We start from the raw sequence: 22,508 nt of genomic DNA, 5'->3' as shown, positions 1-22,508 counted from the left end.
TGACGTAGCTTGTGAAACGAAAGGTCCCGATTTATATAGGGACTCGACCATCGCGGTTGGCTCACTGTTCACTGTCCAGCGCCACTCACAGCACTGCAAATGAATTGCCATTTGGCCAGACAGCTGTAGCCTGCTACATGTGCATTTATTTGCAATCAAGTCAATGATATCGCTGTAGATGAAGTGTCCCCAACTAAGCAAGCCAGAGGCGACAGCGGCAAGGAACCGAAACTCCATCGGTGACAGAATGGAGAAAAAAACCTTGGGAGAAACCAGGCTCAGTTGGGGGGCCAGTTCTCCTCTGACCAGACGAAACCAGTAGTTCAATTCCAAGCTGCAGCAAAGTCAGATTGTGCAGAAGAATCATCTGTTTCCTGTGGTCTTGTCCTGGTGCTCCTCTGAGACAAGGTCTTTACAGGGGATCTGTATCTGGGGCTCTAGTCCTTTCTAGGTGCCGATCCAGCATCTGGTCTAGATACGTACTGGATCCGGGTGACTGCAGTGACCCTCTGATCTGGACACAGACTGGATCTGGTGGCCACGGTGACCTCGGAACAAGAGAGAAACAGACAAATATTAGCGTAGATGCCATTCTTCTAATGATGTAGCAAGTACATAGGGTGTTATGGGAAGTGTTTCCGGTTCCGGTTTACCTAATTAATGCAGCCTAAAAATCCTTTAACGGATTTGGATAATAAAGGTATTATCAAATTGCCTGAGTTTTGAGAACGTAGCGAACGTAGAGGATTATAATGTAAAAGGAGCTCATTCAAATACTGAGGTGCTAAACCATTCAGGGCTTTATAAGTAATAAGCAATATTTTAAAATCTATACAATGCTTGATAGGGAGCCAGTGCAGTGTTGACAGGACCGGGCTAATATGGTCATACTTCCTGGTTCTAGTAAGAACTCTTGCTGCTGCATTTTGGACTAGCTGTAGTTTGTTTACTAAGCGTGCAGAACAACCACCCAATAAAGCATTACAATAATCTAACCTTGAGGTCATAAATGCATGGATTAACATTTCTGCATTTGACATTGAGAGCATAGGCCGTAATTTAGATAAATTTTTGAGATGGAAAAATGCAGTTTTACAAATGCTAGAAAAATGGCTTTCTAAGGAAAGATTGCGATCAAATAGCACACCTAGGTTCCTAACTGATGACGAAGAATTGACAGAGCAACCATCAAGTCTTAGACAGTGTTCTAGGTTATTACAAGCCTCTGTTTTTTCAGAATGTAGCAGTAAGAAATTACTCGTCATCCAGTTTTTTATATCGACTTTGCAATCCATTAGTTTTTCAAATTGGTGTGTTTCACCGGGCTGCGAAAAAATATATATAGCTGAGTATCATCAGCATAACAGTGAAAGCTAACACCATGTTTCCTGATGATATCTCCCAAGGGTAACATATAAAGCGTGAAGAGTAGAGGCCCTAGTACTGAGCCTTGAGGTACTCCATACTGCACTTGTGATCGATAGGATACATCTTCATTCACTGCTACGAACTGATGGCGGTCATATAAGTACGATTTAAACCATGCTAATGCACTTCCACTGATGCCAACAAAGTGTTCAAGTCTATGCAAAAGAATCTTGTGGTCAATTTTGTCAAACGCAGCACTAAGATCCAATAAAACTAATAGAGAGATACACCCACGATCAGATGAAAAGAGCAGATCATTTGTAACTCTAAGGAGAGCAGTCTCAGTACTATGATACGGTCTAAATCCTGACTGGAAATCCTCACATATACCATTTTTCTCTAAGAAGGAATATAATTGTGAGGATACCACCTTTTCTAGTATCTTGGACAGAAAAGGGAGATTCGAGATTGGTCTATAATTAACTAGTTCTTTGGGGTCAAGTTGTGGTTTTTTTGATGAGAGGCTTAATAACAGCGAGTTTGAAGGTTTTGGGGACATATCCTAATGACAATGAGGAATTAATAATAGTCAGAAGAGGATCTATGACTTCTGGAAGCACCTCTTTTAGGAGCTTAGATGGTATAGGGTCTAACATACATGTTGTTGGTTTAGATGATTTAACAAGTTTATACATTTCTTCCTCTCCTATAGTAGAGAATGAGTGGACCTGTTCCTCAGGGGGTCTATAGTGCACTGTCTGATGTGATACTGTAGCTGACGGCTGAATGGTTGCAATTTTATCTCTAATAGTATCAATTTTAGAAGTAAAGTAGTTCATAAAGTCATTACTGCTGTGGTGTTGGGAAATGTCAACACTTGTTGAGGCTTTATTTTTCGTTAATTTAGCCACTGTATTGAATAAATACCTGGGGTTATGTTTGTTTTCTTCTAAAGGAGAAGAAAAGTAATCGGATCTAGCAGTTTTTAATGCTTTTCTGTAGGATATGTTACTTTCCCGCCAAGCAATACGAAATACCTCTAGTTTTGTTTTCCTCCAGCTGCGCTCCATTTTTCGGGCTGCTCTCTTTAGGGTGCGAGTTTGCTCATTATACCATGGTGTCAAACTGTTTTCCTTAACCTTCCTTAAGCGTAAAGGAGCAACTTTATTTATAGTGCTAGAAAAGAGAGAGTCCATAGTTTCTGTTACATCATCAAGTTGTTCTGAGGTTTTGGATATGCTAAGGAATTTGGTTACATCAGGAAGATAACTTAAAAAGCAGTCTTTTGTGTTAGAAGTGATGGTTCTTCTATACTTGTAACAAGAAGTAGAATTTACAATTTTGGCTATATGAAGTTTGCACATAACTAAATAATGATCTGAGATATCATCACTTGGCTGAATAATTTCAACACCATCAACATCAATTCCATGTGACAGTATTAAATCTAGAGTATGATTTCGACAATGAGTAGGTCCTGAAACGTGTTGTCTAACACCAATAGAGTTCAGAATGTCTATAAATGCTGATCCCAATGCATCTTTTTCATTATCAACATGGATATTAAAATCACCAACTATTAAGACTTTATCTGCAGCCAGGACTAACTCGGATGTAAAATCACCAAACTCTTTAATAAAGTCTGTATGGTGCCCTGGTGGCCTGTATACAGTAGCCAGTACAAACATAACAGGGGATTCATCATTAACATTTGTCTCTCTGGATAATGTTATATGAAGCACCATTACTTCAAACGAGTTATACTTGAAGCCTGCCCTCTGAGAAATCCTGAAAACGTTGTTATAAATTGAAGCAACACCTCCACCTTTGCCTTTTAGACGCGGCTCATGTTTATAACAGTAATCTTGGGGGGTGGACTCATTTAAAATAATGTAATCATCAGGTTTTAGCCAGGTTTCTGTCAAACAGAGTACATCTATATTATGATCAGTGATCATATTATTTACAAAAAGTGTTTTCGTAGAAAGGGATCTGATATTCAATAAGCCAAGCTTTATCATTTGTTTATCCATATTGCTTCTGTTTTTTATTTGTTGAACCTCAATTAAATTGTTAATCTTAACTTGGTTTGGTCGTTTTTTTGTTTTTTCTAGTTCGGGGAACAGACACAGTCTCTATAGTGTGATATCTAGGTGAAAAAGTCTCTATGTGCTGAGAATTAACTGACCTCTGTGACGGGAGGCAGCTAGCAGACGGTCGGTTTAGCCAGTCTGTCTGCTTCCTGACCTGGGCCCCAGTTAGTCAAGTATAAACACTAAGACTATTTGCCATATTTCTAGAGAGAAGAGTGACGCCACCCCAGGAGGGATGAAGACCATCTCTTTTAAACAGGTCAGGTCTGCCCCAAAAGCTCGTCCAATTGTCTATGAAACCTATGTTATTCTGTGGGCACCACTTAGACATCCAGCCATTGAGTGATGACAATCTGCTATGCATCTCATCACCACGGTAAGCAGGGAGGGGACCAGAGCATATTACAGTGTCTGACATCGTGCTTGCAAGTTCACACACCTCTTTAATGTTATTTTTAGTGATCTCCGACTGGCGAAGTCGAACATCATTAGCGCCGGCATGAATAACAATCTTACTGTATTTACGTTTAGCATTAGCCAGCACTTTTAAATTTGCCAAGATGTCAGGCGCTCTGGCTCCCGGTAAACATTTGACTATGGTGGCTGGTGTCTCTATATTCACGTTCCGTACAATAGAATCACCAATAACTAGAGCACTTTCATCAGGTTTCTCAGTGGGTGCATCACTGAGTGGGGAGAACCTGTTTAATGTTTTGATCGGAACAGAGGAGCGGTGCAAGTAACAATGACGGGAGAAGCCATTACTCACCGTGCTTGATGAAAATTCTTACTGCGGTTGTTTGATGAACTTGTGAAAAACTGGAGCGAGAGGAGAAAAGAAAACAGCGATAGGTTTGAATGAAAACGCTAATGACAAGCTAACGAGTGCTAACGCTTTGCAGGTGTACTGCACTCACGGATATAAAATAAAAGTGAACGATCAAAAAAACCTCACTTCCCCCTCAGTAGTCCCGCGAATGCATCACAATGAATGCAGCAGAGCACATCCAACTCCCTTGAGAGCTGAACGCACTTGCTCTTCACCACACACACACACACACACACACACACACACACACACACACACACACAGAAATCACGCAAGCAGTGTGAACTATAGGTATCAGAGCAAAGCCTTTAGAGAGAAACATGCACTCCGAAACGCATGTTTCGCTGAAGCGAAATTTATTTATTTTACTGTTTGGAGGAAGAAGACATAATTCACCCAAAAAATATTTCCTCAGAAAAAAAAGAATGAAACACTTTATTCAGCAGTGTAACATAGAGTCAGAGACGTTCGGATCCATATGCAGTACTTTATTAACAGAATGGTCAAACAGGCAATAATCAGAGGACAACGTCAGGTATGTATGGGGATATCCAAAATCAAAAAGCTTGGAAATGCCAGACAGAACTAAACCAGACTTTGCACTATTTGAGAGTCCAAACACAGGTTATAAAGAGGAGTGGTAATGGGCAGACGAGACTGAGATGAGACTGAAGCAGGGCAGAGTAAAGGACCACCACAGCCGAGCAGACGAGACAGATGCCCACCAGGGCAGAGCATAGGACCACTACAGTGGAGTCGATGGCAAAGGAGAGCAAGTCTGGTCAGATAGGACCGAAACAGAGAACATGAACATGTTAATGGTGGCCTCCGTGGCCGTCATGAGGTGGTTTTGGAGTTCCCAAATGGCCTCCATAGCCGTGACAGGACAGACAGTGAGTTGGTGGATGGCCTTCGTGGCCATGAAAGGACAGAACGAGAGTTCATAGGTGGCCTCCGTGGCCGTGACAGGACAGGAGGAGAGTTCATGGATGGATACTACTGACACCTCCGAAGGTTCTGCAGCAGTTACCACCACCTCTGGAGGTTCCACAGCAGTAACAGTCTCCTTGACAGCAACACAACAGGCTGGGAGCTTGCTGGGTGCAACAGACAGGATGTAAAGAGGCTCTGGAAGTTCAGCTGAGACGTGACAAGGCTCTGGAAGTTCAGCTGAGATGCGACGAGGCTCGGGAAGTTCAGCTGAGACGTAATGAGGCTCTAGATGATCTGTTGGGGTATGATGAAACTGGAAGATCTGTTGAGATGTGATGAAGTTCTGGAAGATCGGTAGTGATTTGACTGGGCTCATAAAGATCTACTGTGACTTGACCTTGTTCACGAAGATCAACGGTGACTTGACTTTGTTCACGAAGATCAACGGTGACTTGACTTGACTTGTGAAGTTTAACTGTGGTTTTACTTGACACATGAGGTTTAATGGTGACTTGACCTGACTCTGGACTGTCAGCGGTGACTTGACTTGACCTTGATTCTGGAAGATCAACCGGGACCTGACTTGACTCTGGAAGATCAACAGGGACCTGACTTGACTCTGGAAGATAGATGGGGGCCTGACTTGAATCTTGAGGATCAGCAGGGACCTGACTTGACCCTCAAAGATCAACGGGGACCTGACTTGACCCTCAAAGATCAACGGGGACCTGACTTGACTCTGGAAGATCAACTGTGGTTGCCATTTCCTACAGAGGTGCTGGGCTGGCGGCCCTCTTGTGCAGTGGGACTGGGCTGGCGGCCATCTTGCTCAGTGGCTCTGGACTGGCGGTCATCTTGTAATGAAGCTCAGGTACAGGGACCACAGAACAGAAAGGAGCTGGACTCCTTGGAGTAGTGTCCTCCTCACCTGTAAAGGGAGAACCACAAAACTGCAAAAAAAAGTCAATAAACTGTTCCAGGGTCCAGCTAGGGTTTTCGTCTGATAAATTTAAGCTAATATTAGCATCAAGACCACTTCAGAAACAGTCCTTTACCAAATCCTCATCCCCATGCATAAGGTGGCCATACTGAAGGAATTCCCTCATATAAAGCTCAATGGGTTGGCCATCTTGAAAAATGGAGCAAAGCACACTTACGGGGTTGAATGAACTTACATACCTGGTCTGGTGCTCAATAAAGCTGATGGATCCTGGTTTGGCGAAGTCTTCTGTAACATGGAGTCAGAGATGTTCAGATCCATATGCAGTACTTTATTAACAGAATGGTCAAACAGGCAATGATCAGAGGACAGTGTCAGGTATGTAAGGGGATATCCAAAATCAGAACCAGTAACAAGCAGAGGTCGGGGCAGGCAGCCGAGAATCACAGTTGGTATACACAATCCAAGATCAGACATGGAAGGAACAAACACAGGGAAAACGCTCGGAAATGCCAAACAAAACTAAACAAGACTTCAGAGAGTCCAAACACAGTTTATAAAGGGGAGTGGTAATGGGGCCTGGTGGTTAAAAGTGAAAGTGAAAAAAGTGACGTGACATTCAGCCAAGTATGGTGACCCATACTCAGAATTTGTGCTCTGCATTTAACCCATCCGAAATGCACACACACAGAGCAGTGAACACACACACACACTGTGAGCACACACCCAGAGCAGTGGGCAGCCATTTATGCTGCGGCGCCCGGGGAGCAGTTGGGGGTTCGATGCCTTGCTCAAGGGCACCTAAGTCGTGGTATTGAAGGTGGAGAGAGAACTGAGAACTGAACTTATTAGCCCTAAGCACGGGATTATGGGAAACAGAGTTGGGAATGGGAATACAAGATGCCAGAGTCCTGAGTGGAGTGCCCTCTATAGGAGTTCATGGGCACTCCAGCAGATGATCATGACTAGCAGAGATCATAAGCATGAGTCTTTCACAAGTCTTTTTTTTATTTATTTAATTACTTGTACTAGTTTTCATATAAGGTGTCAACATTTTACTAGTTAGATTTTTTCCAAACTATTATTCCTGACTAAATGTATAATCAAGTGAAACATTATGAAGTTTCAATAAAAATATACAATACTATACCATTCAAAAGCTTGATGTAAATAATATAAATGTAACAAATAAATGTAAATGTAACAAATGCTGTTCTTTGGATTTATCCCCAAAAAACTGAAAAAAATATTATCAGCTCTTTTCAACCCTGCCCGGTCATACTAATCTGATTCAGCACCATATTGAGACCGAACCGGGCGTGGTGATGCGCCAACGTCCGTACAGATTGCCTGAACACACAAAAAATGGTTCAGTCGAAATTAGAGGCAATGCTGGAGATTAGAGTAATCAAGGAGTCCCACGGTGACTGGGCGAGCCCGATAGTTTTGGTTCCTAAAATGGACGGCTCGGTGCGGTTTTGCTTTTACTATCATATGGTGAATGCAGTGTCAAAGTTTGATGCTGTCCAATAATGCAGATTGACGAGCTGCTTGATTGGTTGGGTACAGCTCATTTTTATTCGACATTGAATTTAACGAAAGGATATTGGCAGATCCCCTTATCTTCCATGTCCAAAGAAAAAGCAGCCTTCCCCACGCCGTTTTGCTTACACCAATTTTCGATGCTTCCTTTCAGCTTGTTCGGAGCCCCAGCCACGTTTCAGAGCCTCATGGATAGAGTTCTGTGGCCCCATTCTGCCTATGCCATATACATTAGGGATTGGCAGCGGCATATGGAGCATTTGAGGGCCATCCTCGGAGCGCTGAGACAGGCGGGGCTAATGGGCAACCCGAAGAAGTGCGCAGTTGGTCGATTGGAGGTAGGGTATCTGGGCTTCCACTTGGGTCATGGGCAGGTGCGTCCCCAAATTGACAAGTCAGAAGCAATTGCAACCTGTCCCAGGCCTAAGACCAAAAAGGCGGTGAGGCAGTTCCTGGGACTGGCGGGATATTACAGAAGTTTTGTTCCTGGTTATTCGGACCTCGCCCCTGATTGACCTCACTAAAAAGGAGGTGCCAGATACAGTCCAGTGGACGGAGCAGTGTCAACAGGCTTTTACCCCGGTTAAGGCTGCCTTGTGTGGCGGACCGATCCTGCACTCTCCTAACTTTTCTCTCCCTTTTCTGTTTCAGACTGACACGTCGGAGGGCCTGCAGGCCAGTTGGCTCCCCGGCCTGAGTCGGGCGGTGGGGGTATGTGGCCGGGGAGGCTTGTTTCAGCGAAGTCTGCAACGGGAGAGAGAGCGGGGAATCGAAGCAGCGGTAAGAATGTCAAGTGCCAAAATACTAACACCTGGGTCTTGTTGCAGGTGTTACCGACGAGGAGGAGAGAGAGCTGAGGACTCGTGGGGACCTGCAAAACCGAAGCCGAAGGAATGCTGATGAGTATTGTGAGATAGCAAATAAGTGTGTGCACATGTGGCATGATTGTTCTTGATTAAAAATTTTATATAAATACCCACAAGCCTCAGACAGTCATCTCTGGTCTCATTCCTTCTCACACAACGAACGCAACACATTACTACAAGGTCATTTGTCCAAAATCCCTGAAATATGACCCATCAGAGTGTATACTACAATCGGGCCCCTATCGCCAACAGAACGTTTTCATATTAATGTTTTGTACTCTTTTATTTGTGCTATAATTGGGGTTTCTTGAAGCTCAGTTGGTAGAGTATTGGCGTTATACGATGATATGTAATCATGCGATCATGGGTTAGATCCCAGAGAATGCACGTGCTCATAAAATGTATATGCTCTATAAATTCATAATATTGCATGATTTCTGTGAGGGGTAGGTTTAGGGGTCAGGTTAGGTGTCGTCATTTGAAAGAATAAGCCACCTAGTTAAATACGTAATGCACAGGGTCGTTGCTAGTTGGGTGAAAGGTGGTGACAATAATAGGGATCCACGTCGGAAGGGGGGCCCCCGGCGATTTCAACCGACTGGCTGAGGCCAGACTGAAAAGACGCTCATGACAGTTGATGTGTCACTGCTGCACGTCGTCACGGAAGCTTATAATTTTCACCTGTTTTTACCTGTTTAACCTTGCCAACTTAAACATTTAAAATAATTCAAGCACAAGACTCAACTGAGTAGCTGGTTACTCGCGCGCTGTGTTCAGTATGCAGTCAGAGAGCCGCATCTTATGGACAGCAACACCGAACCAAGCTCTCCTTCAGGAAGTTCACTAAAGTAAGATTTGAAAAAGCACAATTCAGCACCTGCGGTGTTCTGGTTTTCAGGGCGCAGACAGGGACATGTCTAAAAGCGATTAAACTCCAAATCTGCCTCTTCTTGACTTTGTACCGACAAATACATACAAAATATATTAAAACACCCATCTTGGAGTGTGTTCGATGTCGTGTTCATATGGTTATGTCTCTGGGTATGTTTCTGTACCTGGACACTTACAAACTTGAAAAAAATTAAACACTGTGTAAATAGCACAAATAAATAAATAGAACGAGCATACAAATTAAATTTCAAACAGTGCCCACTGGTACAACCTGCACCGGGGGCCCGATAACCCCAGCTTTGGCCCTGTGTACGAATTACTGTGAGATCGGTGTAAAAAGTCCACACATTGCATTTAAATAAATGTGCAGTTTGATTGGTAATGACGTAATATGTAATTTCATGACGACAGACACAACACGATACTGTCATTATTTTTACGCCCGCTAGAGGTCGCTTAACTTTAAAATGTAAATGTAGGTCATAATAAGGTGCTTGCAGAAACAACCTATATGGTCGTTTTTTTTTTTTTTGAAGGACAGGCTCAAATAAAGCTGACTTGACTTGACTCTCAGCTGCATCTGAAGGCACAGATGAGGTAATGAAAATAAAGCATATTATCTCATGTACCGAGGTACAACTCTCTCACTTCCTTTCAAAACCATGTGTGAAAAATGCCTTTTTTCAGATAATAATAAAAAAACAAACTTTATATTTCAATAATCCAGTAAACAACTAGATAATGTTTTTAATTCTCAGGTGTTAAAACAGTACTTTATTATTCTAGATAAACTGTGAACACAGCCTAGGTCTGGTCCTTTTTCTGTGAACGCAAACATGCACCGCAGCATTCAGCTTCCTGTGAGAGAAGGTTATTATTTTTCTAATGTGATTAGTTTGTTGAAGTATTATTCTCACAGAAGGTGCAGGCTTTAAAATCTGGTTAATTTCTGTACAAAAAATAGGTTCATAAAGGGCCTTTTTTATTATCAATAACTATTTTTGACAACGTGTTTCTTTGCAGATGTTAAGTCAAAGGCCATATTAAGGTCCGAATAGACATTTGCAGGCCGGCGCCAGGACACACTATTACTTTACAATAATTAACACGTTAATACGCTTTAATAGATTAACAAATCGAACCTTATTGTAAAGTGTTACAATTATTTGTTATTAAAGTATATATATATATATGTTCACAAAAATATTGGCATGGCAGCCAATACAAATAATAATCGTTTCCTTAAATAAATCCTGCGTTTGGACCAGATCGGTTGGAGAATCACATCTGTGCTTCTAAAATTATCTTTTTTCTTTATAGTGCAGTAGTTAGCTTTCTCTGTGTCATGCGTGGCAGCTTGTCAAGCATGAAAAACACAAGTTTTATTTAAATTCTAAATATATCATCGTCTACAACATGCAAAGAGTGCTCCCTTTAAATTTAATAAAAACTGTCACTCATTCATCACGATCTAACAAAGTTCCAAAAACACACAAACACACACACACAAAAAACAATGAACGTGGTTGCACAATGAAACTTTTTTAAATGTCTTTGTTAGAAAAAAGTTAGGAGCATAGAACTCAGCACTGGACAAAAAACGGTGACTGGAGCGGTGAGTGCGTGGATTACAAACTAAACACCTCTGATTGGCCATTGAGTTTTAGAAATCAACAAACATCTGTGATTGGCTACATTGTTCACCTCTTTGAAAATGCATTGCAAAATCATTTGATGCTTTACAAAGAAGAAGATACTCTGGATTGTTTGCCAAATCTATTTTGTTTTGCTATTATTACGAAGAAAACAGATCCTAGACCAGGGGTTATGGGCAGCTTTTAGATCTAAAAGCAAGCAGAAGCAACAGCAGGCAGTTGTAGGAGTAAGACTATAAAAAACGCTAAACTCAAGTCCGACCATCTTAAAAAATATGGCAAAAACAAAATCTCTTTCACTGTCATTGACTAGCATAAAGTAATCATGTATGACTGTGGGTGAGTTATCACTAAACACAAGCGTATCATTTGCCTTCTGACTCGTTTGCTGTGTGGGTTGAAAAACACAAAGGAAACTATCTGACCTTGAAGTTGCCTGTCAGCAGTGCGTAACTTCCCTTTCGTCACAAAATGTGTCTATAACTGTTAACAGAGGTTAGACGTCAGACACAGATTAAGCTGAATTGTATGGGTCTTGTATTCAGCACCCCCTGTAGACCAAGACTCACTGCTTTACCTCACAGCTATGGAACCAACAACAATCAGAGAAGGATACCTAGTGAAGAAGGTAAGACTGGGGTTTATCTTCTGTTTATCTTTGATTCTGTGATGCAGTAATAGCTTTTCTGTGGTGTCCTTCAGGGTTTGGGATATGGAGCGTTACGTTTTCTGTAAAATGTGTCAGGGTCTGTGTCACTGGTGACCTTAAAAGGGAATTTTGCTGATAAGTAAAATTATAGATTTTCCAGAAAACCTCTTTATTTAAAATCAATGGACTACATAAAAAGAATTGACTAGATGTTTCAGTGTTCATCCAAACACTCCGGTTGTAAAACTGAACATTTTATACCCTTAAACTTTTTTGAAAGTCTACACCAACAAAACTAAAGATACTTTTGCAACTCAGACTTGAGATTAACCCAACAGCATTTGTATCTCTGCCTAAATGATCATTTAATTAAGGTGTATGGCTGATATTTTGTTTACGTTGCTGACACTGAACAATATGGGTTAATGTGACCCTGGAGCACAAACACATTCTTAAATCGCTGGGGTATATTTGTAGCAATAGCCAACAATACATTGAGTCAAAATGATAGATTTTTATTTTATGCCCACAATCGTTAGGAAATTTAGTAAAGATCATATTTAATTGATAATATTTTGTAAATGTCCTGTTGTAAATATATCAAAACATACATTTTGATTAGTAATATACATTACTAAGAACTTCATTTGGACAACTTTAAAGGCTATTTATTTTTGCAAACTCAGATTCCCAGTTTTCAAATAGTTGTATTTTGGCCAAATATTGTCCTATACTAACAAACCATACATCAATGGAAAGATATTTTAATCAGCTTTCAGATCTTAATAAAAAGATTTTGTGGTCCAGGGTCATATATAAGAAGTACCAAGGCAGGCTGTACTCTCTTGTTTTTTGAACATGCACCATGACAATACCATGTATGACAGTACTGATGTCATGTGCTGATGTTTTGTCATGTTTTTCCGTGAAGTTGTAAAGTTGCTCTATTTTGGGAATAGATTTTGAAACATCCTCCTCCTCATAGCAGCATGTACTGTAACGTACATTTCATTTTGTCCACACATTAATTTATTTATTTAGGGATTGAACCCCTAAAAAAAGTTTTGGAAAAGCATTTCATGATATTCTTGTTTTTTAAGAAACTCTGTAATGAAAACAAAACTACATTTGTGCATCAGAATCTGGCAGCTAAAAATATAGTACAGCTGTGTGTGTGAGCTAAAACACAGAAGTGAAAATGACCGAACTTGAACGTTCACACTTATCTAATCCTTTATATTGAATGATATATTTCCTTTAGCTGTGGATTGACGTAACAAGCTATTTGTTCATAGCTAAGCACTCCTGCTTTTGGATTCAGAATTTGATCTGTATTTTAAGAAGCTACAGTAGAGAAGGGTTGTTGTTTTGCAGGGGACGATGCTCAACTCGTGGAAGGTGGTGTGGGTGGTGTTAGCAGATGATGCCATTGAGTTTTACAAGAAGAAGACAGACAACAGTCCGAAGGGAATGGTCCCTCTGAAGGGTGCGACTCTGACCAGCCCATGCCAGGATTTCACTAAAAGAATGGTGAAGGAATCAGACGGCTTTAAGACAAGTATACTGATGACATATCTAGAGTTTTTCATAAATAGCTTTCATATGCTTTTGTCAACAGCTAGTGTTTAAGGTCAGGTCGACTAAGAACCAGGACCATTTCTTCCAAGCGACTCACCTGGAGGAGAGGGAGCTTTGGGTTAAAGATATCAAGAGGGCCATCACTTGTTTACAGGGAGGCAAGAAGTTTGCCAGGAAGTCAACGCGACGATCCATTCGGTTACCACAAAATGTTAACCTGAGGTATTACACTGTGATTTCAGTAATGAAAATGGATCATATTTGAAATATTGGTGATCTCAGTGGCATTATTCTTGTTTTGTATTCAGCTCATCTTGGGATCTTTGTTCATCTTGTTCTTGGTTCATGACTGAATAAAAGAGTGTCTGTTTTCTGCTAAAACCTAAGAAATAGATGGTAAATATAGTTTTAAAGACCCTGCTGTGAATTACAGCGCCTTTGTTCTGTCTGTCTGCAGTGAACTGTATGTTCTAATGAGAGATCAAGACAAAGGAGTGAAAGAGCTGAAGCTAGAGAAGGATAAAAGGCTGTTCAGTCACTGTTTCACAGGTAAAATGTTCCTTTCAGCTCCAGTGGTAAAATGAAGAACTAGAACAAACCTTATTACTACCATAAATAAGAAGTATCAGTGATCACAGAGGATTTTTCTTTTTCTTGATCACACTTTATTTTAAGGTCCAGTTCTCGCCGTAAACAAACTATTAGATTTTGCAGCTTGTTAATAGTTAGTGCGGTAGTTGTTCAGTTTAGGTATTGGGTAGGATTAGGCAGGCAGAATAAAATCATGCAGAATATTTGCCTTATAAGTACTAATAAACAGCCAATACTGCTAATAAGAAACTAGTTAATAGTGAGAATTGCTCCATGTATTAAAGTGCTACCGTTTTATCAGAGGAATATCTCCATTTAATCTCTCTTTCCGTGAGTTTTGTTGACCTGTAAAAGTCTCGTGGTGGATCTGCTGGCAGGAAACTCAGTGATCGACTGGCTGATTTCTGAGGGGAAGGCCAGAAACAGACCCGAGGGACTGATGCTGGCCACCGGACTGCTGAACGAGGGATTCCTGCTGCCCGCCGGAGACGTGTCCAAAGACGGCGCAGAAAAAGGAGCAGAGTGTGTTTTCCTGGACCAAACTGAGGCTCTTTATTACTTTGTGAGTTAACAAATTATATAATGCACATTATTATTGGCTCTATTCCAAAAGTCACTTTGATTTTTGTAGCGCTGTATACAATGCAAACTGTTTCAAATCAAATCAAAGACTAAATCAATGATGCAAACTTCAAATATGTTGCAAGTTCTGCTGCAAAGCAGCTCTACAAAGACACTTGTCACTCTTCAGCTCAGTTGAAGTTCGAGAGGTTTGTTCTCATTTAGCTGCAGATGATATTGCTGTAGATAAAGTGTCTTTTAAACACCAGCTTATAGAAGTCAGTTTCTGCCTCTGAATAAAAATAAATATATAAAGTATTTTTATCCTGCAATTCTGATTTTTTCCCTAGCAACTCAGAACTTTTCTAGCAACTTTTTTATTTTATTTTTTTACATTTTCTTTAATTAGAACTGTATGATATAAACTCACAATTGCAAGTAACAAAGTCAGAATTGTGGTGAATAAAGTTTCCTCTGGCCAAGTTAACAAACACAGTGTGATTAAGACTCCAGGCTACACTCTTAAAAATGGTTCCATAAAGAAACTTTACAGTTCAATGGAAAGGTTCTTTACATTGGAAAATAATGTTCTTTAGATTATTAAAATGTTCTTCACACTAAGAGAAAATGGAATGTTCATGGAAAGGTTCTTTGGGGAACCAAAACTGGTTCTTCTAAGGCGTCACTGTGAAAACCCCCTTTTGGAACATTTATTTTTAAGTGTATACATCACAGATTAGATTAGTGAGGTGCCTACATAGGCAGTATTTTAAGACACCTTAAGCACTCCTGTTACATGACGGTCTGTTTAAAAAAATATATATATATATATATATAAAATTAAAAGATATTGTAAAAGTGTATTTAAATTGGTTTGTTTCTTAGAATTATGTTAAATTGAAACTGAAGTCTCTCATCTAAGTGCTCAAAATCAATCACTTTTGTTGTACTATATTTTAAATGTAGGTGTATTGGGTGCGTTCAGGAACTAATGGCGTGTCAGTGAAGCAAGAGCTGTTGTTGAGGGTGTGCATGTGTGTTGATCTGTAGGCAGATAGTGGTTTCTTTTGTGAGGGTTACTCCAGCGATGAAGACGAGGTCGTGAAGGAGGAGTTCAGAGGGGCCATAGTCAAACAGGGTTGTTTGGTGAAACAGGTAAGCGCCAAACAAGCACGTGATGAATGAATGCTGTTTGAATGTGAGCGTAGACGTGTGATTCTCACAAAACCTGTGACATCAAGCATATATTACAACACCAAACTTTATTAACTTATCACGCATTGACTTCAAAGGCCCTAAATTGTGTTCTTCTTGCAAAATCTAAACATTTATAAGAATATAAGATATTAGATGTTCTCAGATATTTCTTCATAATTTCACAGGGTCACAGGCGAAAGAACTGGAAAGTCAGAAAGTTTATTCTGAGAGATGATCCTGCTTATATCCACTACTATGATCCCACCAAAGTAAGCATGTTCCTTTCATTTCTAAAGATTGGTTTGTTTTGTTTTTCATGTAAAACTAAGAGTTTTGTTTAAGTTTTGGCTGGTCTGTGTGTCTCTGTAAGGGTGAAGACGATCCTCTCGGCTCCATTCACCTGCGTGGTTCAGTCGTGACTGCGGTGGAATACGTGCCTGATGGTATGATGACCAGCCCATCTAAATAACTAAACACATTTGACAGTCCACTGTTTTATAAACATGCCATCTTAATGAGACTAATTAATATCAAAAACCCATAAATAACATGTTTCACTTCGAAATTAAAGCAATATATATATATATTTTTCAACATGATTTAAAGGAGGAGTAGCAAAAAGAACATAATACACGATTTCAAAATCATGAATAATGTAATGGCTTGAGTCTAAATTTAAAGGCCCCCTGAAGTGCCTTGAAACACGCAGCATTATTCTATGTGGTGACGTAATTTCAACTGAAACAGGAAGTGAGGGTGGGACATATCGAGCAGCCCGCCCCCTTTTTCAAAATAGCCAATAGCATTTTTTTTTTTTTTTAGATCTGCTCGGGCCACAGGCAGATCCATTGAGCTGTATTGTTAAAGCCGTTATCTTTCTGAAATGATCCGCGCTGACGCTCTCCAGACACGGAGAAACTCTGCCTTTGTTCATAACCCCTCCTCTAGCCCCAGCTGGCCTGCTTTGGCCCAAGGTTTTCGTTGGGCCAAAAAACCCTGGCCGTTGGCCCCGAGGAAGCCCCGGCGAGGCACGATCAAGCCCCGGAAGTGACAGTGGAAACGCGACTGGCCCTGGCACGCACTAGCACGCCCGGTTTAAGCTCCATAGTGGAAACACGGCTATTGTGGAGCTAAAGACCGGATCAGACTGTGAGCGCCGCGGTTCACGTCAACCAACGTGAAACCAGATCTCATTTTCACGAATCGAAAACATATTTACTCTACCTGAATCCTTCTCTTTCAACTACATTGTGCACTACAAACCATCCACTGTACAGGAAATACTAAACTGTGAACAAGTGACCAATCTCAACCAGCGCTTCAGCGTATATTTATAGTGCGGGAGGTGGCCGCTTCGGATTCTAGAGAGCATTTGATTGGTCAAAAGATTTGATGAGAAGGTGAAGTGCGAAGTGATGTCATGAGAATCTGTGATTCATTTTAGCAGAAGTGAGAGACTGTAAGTTTTGAATGCTTATATCTCCTAAATGTGAATTTTGTCATTGTTTTGGAACACACCAGCTTATTCATAACCTTAATGCTAACATATTTAAACTAAAAGCTAAAAAAAACTTACATTTTGATTTCATGTGGACTTTAAGAGACATGAGAAGTGTGATCAGATCAACTAATAATTTTGTTTTTAGGACCAAGTGTTCAGAAGTTATAACAAAAAGTGCATTTTTGAACTGGTGGTGGTGCTATGGAGTACATCGTGAAGACACAAGAGTTGGTCTGATTACTATTCAGGACCACCTCTACCAGTGTACCAAATGTTACTATTTTCCTATGTGTGCAGGGCAGAGTCAGCCTTTCATTATAAAAAAATATATATTTAATTTAAATGTTTCTCTCTCTTATAAACTCCTGCAGCCAAGAGACACGAGGTGGATGGCAATCTCTTTGAGATCATCACGTCAGATGAGATACACTACTACCTGCAGGCCGCAACAGCCGATGAGCGCAAGGACTGGATCAAAGCCATTCAGAGCGTCTCAAAATCAGGAAAATAACTGTATCAGGTCCATCCCATGGTGGAGAACAGCAAACTTACCCGTAAAAGACACACAGAGTTAAGGGTGAGGTTCAGTGTGGGGATGTGTTTTGTCTACGCACCAAATATGTCTCCTCTTCAGCATTTTCTAAAAATAAAAATTCCAGTTTTTCGTTTCTTCACTTTCCGCATTTACACAAAACAGGCTTTCTAACAATCATGTGACAATTTCTCAAGTAAAAAAACAAACTCACACTAAGTTAGAGACAGGATGTGGGCAAATGTGTTGTTTAACCAGAAACTGATAGTAAATGACATTGATCTGCCCGTCCAGAACTGTCAACACAGTGGAGAGAATCTTCAGTGTTCAGCATTTTCCTGTTTTCATGTTAAGTAGTAGCACTTCCTGTTTCTTTTCTTGAGTCTCTCTAGATATAGACATGTACCAGTCTGATGATGACGTGGTGTAACACGAAATGGACTCAAAATATCACACCTTTACTTAGCTCACTGTTCTTATGTATAGAGCTGGGCAGTAACTGATTACATGTAGTCTGGATTACATAATCAGATTCCAGAAATGAAAACAATATTTTAAAATACTAGTAATCATACTACAGTTACTTTTCATGGATTACATGATTACATATTATTTACATGTTTTTGGAAGGCTTTTGTCTTTCAAACATATTGCACAAATACACAAACGTCAGTTAGTCATCTGATCCGCTTTCACCCAATATATTTACTTACATTCATTTACATTCATGCATTTGGCAGACGTTTTTATCCAAAGCGACTTACAGTGCATTCAGGCTATACATTTTCTGTCATTGATTACTCACTCTCATGCACATAGCCAGCTATGAGGTCACCGAGGTCAGGACCTTGGTATTTTTCCGAGGTGTAGGCTACTTTGTGAAATAATTGCCTTATATAGTCTTAGCTATTTCAAATTGACGTGATTCATGTAATGTGATTCGTAACTGTCAATGTAAGGGGACAAGAAAAGAAGCCATTTTTATCATAGGCTATATTACGCATATGTTAATAATGAATGTGTACATATTGTGAATTTATTAAACTTACATAGCTTTCCAGGTAGCACTTAGTAAAGCACTATTACTTACTAATTCATTAATCAGAGTTTCTTGTTCGATACTAGTAGTTACTAGAGTGCTAATATTGCTTTGTGTAGTTATTCATTAATGATGGAACAGTAAGTGTTACCAAAAATCGTGTTTGCTGAGACTATATAAAGATGCCAAAATATGCTTATAGACAAACAGGTAATAATAAACAATAACCCAACAGGTAGCATATGTTTCAGACGTGTTTTGTTTGGAATCATCAACAGATCTAGCAGTAGGACTTTGATCTGACGTTAAAGTGTGTGTGTGTGTGTGTGTGTGTGTGTAGTTGAATTTTTTCACTCACATTAAGGAAACTATTAAAAAATCTTGCCCACATTTGTCCCAAAAGATGCTTGAGGATTAATATGTAACTCAAAATCAAAATGTAATGACCACCTAACATATGGGTAACTTTTTATGATGTGCAAAGATAAACCAGTAAATGACTGTTTGCATTGAACAAACTATACAGAAATTAAATTTGCATAATGTAAAAAAACAAACAAAAAAAAAACACTCAAATATTAACAGAATAATTATACAACTCTCTTATTTCTACCTGTCTGAAATCCTGGACTAATAGCCTTCCATTGCAAATTATTTTGATAGGCTAAATGTGATTTCAGTTGAACTGAGGGATGAGTATATTCAGACATTATGTCTGAAATGCTGTCTTGTACCGAACACCATTTTTAAAGCTGGTGTTTAGGATCTCTGAAAGCATGAGCTCATATAATATGAGGCTGTTTTCAATATTCTCACACACTCAGTGTGACTAACTGTGTCACACACCTGCTTTAACACCCTTCACTTGCAGCATATTGACGCAAAGGTCAAATGTGAGTGCAACTTTTTTTCTGCATTAAAAGCAAACTTGTGTAGAGACGTGTTGTCACACCTTCACAGAGGCCCCACCATATATCTATATACACTCTGTTTCCTGTTCACAGATGCTTATTTCAGCCCACAGAACTCTATCTTATCTCTCAATGTGGTCTGTCTGTAGGATGCGTTCCATTTTTGATTAATATATTTAGATTTTTTTTTTTTCATAAACCTGATTACAGTAGAATACATTTCATGTAACTAATATGCAATGTTATACAGCTTAGAGACTAATGGAATGAGATGTTGCCCTGTAATATATGAGTACAATATGTTTATACCTGCAGATAGATGTTTAGGACACAAGAGGACAGTAAAAGTCCAAAGAAAAAAGATGCAAGTGAGAAAAACTTGATTTCTGTTTTATGACAAGTACAGTGTATTATAAATCAAGATTAGCCTCGATAGATGCTGTTTATATAGTGTATAAAGATTTAGACAGAAAATATTTAGCAAGCACTGATGTTAACTACTTTTTAAAAAAAATATAAATTAAAGATGATAATATCTGGGTTTTAAATAGTGATTTATACTGAGCATTCAGATGCATTCTCACTTTGCATAGTTAGTTTGATTGTTCATTGATCAGCTGTCTGTCATCACTGAAATGAATCTAAAAGATGATCTTACAGATCTTTTAAATCTATTTACAGCCATTCAGGGTATGATGTTACATTGTTATGTACCTGTATGGAAGAAAATTTTTAATTATTAGGCATATATTTTTACCAAAACCGATCCTCGACTGTGTTTGATGTAGGATTCTGATTGAGTTCAGTTCTGATTCAGCTGGGGAACAGACACAGCACTGACATTTTTGTTTGTTGATAATTGAGGATGACATCATTACCCCACAAATGTCCATATTGGCTTTTGTCTATTTATACTACTATACTATTTTATAATATGTATACATTCCTAATTAGCTGGATTTTTAAACAGGGAAATAGTACATGAAGCTTTTTCTCCTCGATTTTCAAAATATTTTAGTCTGTCCAACTGTATATGTATGTGTGTGTGTGTGTGTGTGTGTGTGTGTGTGTATATATATATATATACAGTACAGACCAAAAGTTTGGAAACATTACTATTTTTAATGTTTTTGAAAGAAGTTTCCTCTGCTCATCAAGCCTGCATTTATTTGATCAAAAAAACAGAAAAAAATGTAATATTGTGTAATATTATTACAATTTAAAATAATTGTTTTTAAATTTATTATACTTTAAATTATCATTTATTTCTGTGATGCAAAGCTGAATTTTTAGGATCATTATCACATGATCCTTTAGAAATCATTCTAATATGATGATTCATTATCAAAGTTGGAAACAGTTCTGCTGCTTAATATTTTTTCAGAACATGTGATACTTTTTTAGGATAGTTTGATGAATAAAAAGTAAAAAAAAAAAAAAAAAAGAAGCTATGTTTTTAAAATATAAATATTTTGTAATAACAATATACACTACTGGTCAGTAATTTGGGGCCAGTAATTTTTTTCTTTCTTTCTTTTTCTTTAAATAAAATCAATACTTTTATTCAGCAAGGATGTGTAAAACACACATACATACATGATCTAACATGAACTAACTATGAACAAGAGTATTTGTATTAACTAATGTAAACAAATATGAATAAATACTGTAATAAATGTTAATTGTTTGTTCATGTTAGTTAACTCATTAAATGACACCTCACTGTAAAATTTTACCACTATTTTTTTTTTTTTTTTGTGAACTGATATTCAGCTGTTCTTTTTAATAGTCAACTTATTTTCGGGTCATCGTCATAAAAGCTCTGATACATCTTTTTATTTTATCACACTGAACGCTCACTAAAAACTGACACAGTCATCATGATTTCAGACCATTTCATGAGTTCACACTTACATATAATTAGCTGAAGTATTATAATGCATATTTGGCGTGCTGTCCATGGAAGGGCTCCGAGCTCGAGAATGGCCCGAACTTAGAGTACCCCCCCCCGTATATAAAGTAAAGATCAAGACTCAGGACGACGGATGTGTAGGTCCTCTCAGTTGAGCAGATAAACAGGCTTTGGGCTGCCGACAAAGAGGACTCTTGTGACATCTGACAGGAGATAGTATCTGAATACTCACGAGACCTGTAAGAACAGTTGATTGGAGACCAACAGCCAATCACAATTGATTCACAATCAATCACAGGTTGAGAGAGAGAGAGAGGGACTTGACAGGAGCGTAGAGAATAAGTTTGTGAGAGAGCACCTGAGTAAACTGCGTGAGAGGGGTTATTACTGCAAGTTAATATGGATAATAGCAAACAAGCAAATACATTTATTGAGCAATTATTTCTCTTTGGAGTGTTACAAGCTCTTGATGCATAAAGAAGATCTGTAAAGTTGCAAAGACTAAAGTCTCAAATCCAAAGAAATATTGTTTATAAAAGGTAAGAGATAACCACTCATAAAACGGCTTATTCTAACACGCCCCCACGTCTACATCATGATGTGAGAAGATAGGCATATCCAAATGTTCAAGCAAAGAAAGAAGGCGTAACTTTTATTCTTGCTGTAGTATTGTTGTCGCCGCCACCACCATGTTGTGGAGGTGCTGTGTTTGGTTCAGTTGTATTTACAACACTGTTCCAGAAAAGTTCCACCCAAAAATATGTGTGAAACAAATTGAACGGAGGACTGTTTACTGATCCTGGGAGAGTAGACTACAATACTGGCTGTTCTGACTCACAGACTGTAAGTAAGTTCTTTATATTTAAAGGATTTACCACTGATGATTCAAATGCTAGTTTTGAGCAGTGAAGATTAGCGCT

At 39.2% G+C, this 22,508-nt stretch overlaps 2 protein-coding genes across 3 annotated transcripts in view; both read left to right on the top strand.

Moving 5' to 3' along the window:
• The window catches only part of LOC132157493 (uncharacterized), a 194,840-nt gene that overhangs the window by 159,025 nt on the left and 13,307 nt on the right, over positions 1-22,508 (top strand). The window lies entirely within an intron of this gene.
• LOC132157482 (pleckstrin-like) lies at positions 11,588-18,520 on the top strand. The gene is made up of 9 exons (XM_059566838.1): positions 11,588-11,745; positions 13,141-13,296; positions 13,385-13,566; positions 13,802-13,893; positions 14,313-14,497; positions 15,547-15,651; positions 15,879-15,962; positions 16,064-16,136; positions 17,566-18,520. The coding sequence occupies exons 1-9, from the start codon at positions 11,704-11,706 to the stop codon at positions 17,703-17,705; spliced, it is 1,059 nt and encodes a 352-aa protein (XP_059422821.1). The 5' UTR covers positions 11,588-11,703; the 3' UTR covers positions 17,706-18,520.

This window comes from Carassius carassius, chromosome 14 (genome assembly GCF_963082965.1).
Source record: "Carassius carassius chromosome 14, fCarCar2.1, whole genome shotgun sequence".
NCBI lineage: Eukaryota > Metazoa > Chordata > Actinopteri > Cypriniformes > Cyprinidae > Carassius > Carassius carassius.
Note: the sequence above shows the minus strand (reverse complement) of the source record. Positions and strands in the feature narration are given on the sequence as shown.

Bases quoted from the DNA above. Each gene is read 5' to 3' on its own strand.
- LOC132157482 (XM_059566838.1), top strand. From the start codon at position 11,704: ATGGAACCAACAACAATCAGAGAAGGATACCTAGTGAAGAAG. The intron at 15,652-15,878 runs GTAAGCGCCAAA...ATAATTTCACAG, and splicing joins AGGGTTGTTTGGTGAAACAG to GGTCACAGGCGAAAGAACTG. The intron at 16,137-17,565 runs GTATGATGACCA...AAACTCCTGCAG, and splicing joins GGTGGAATACGTGCCTGATG to CCAAGAGACACGAGGTGGAT.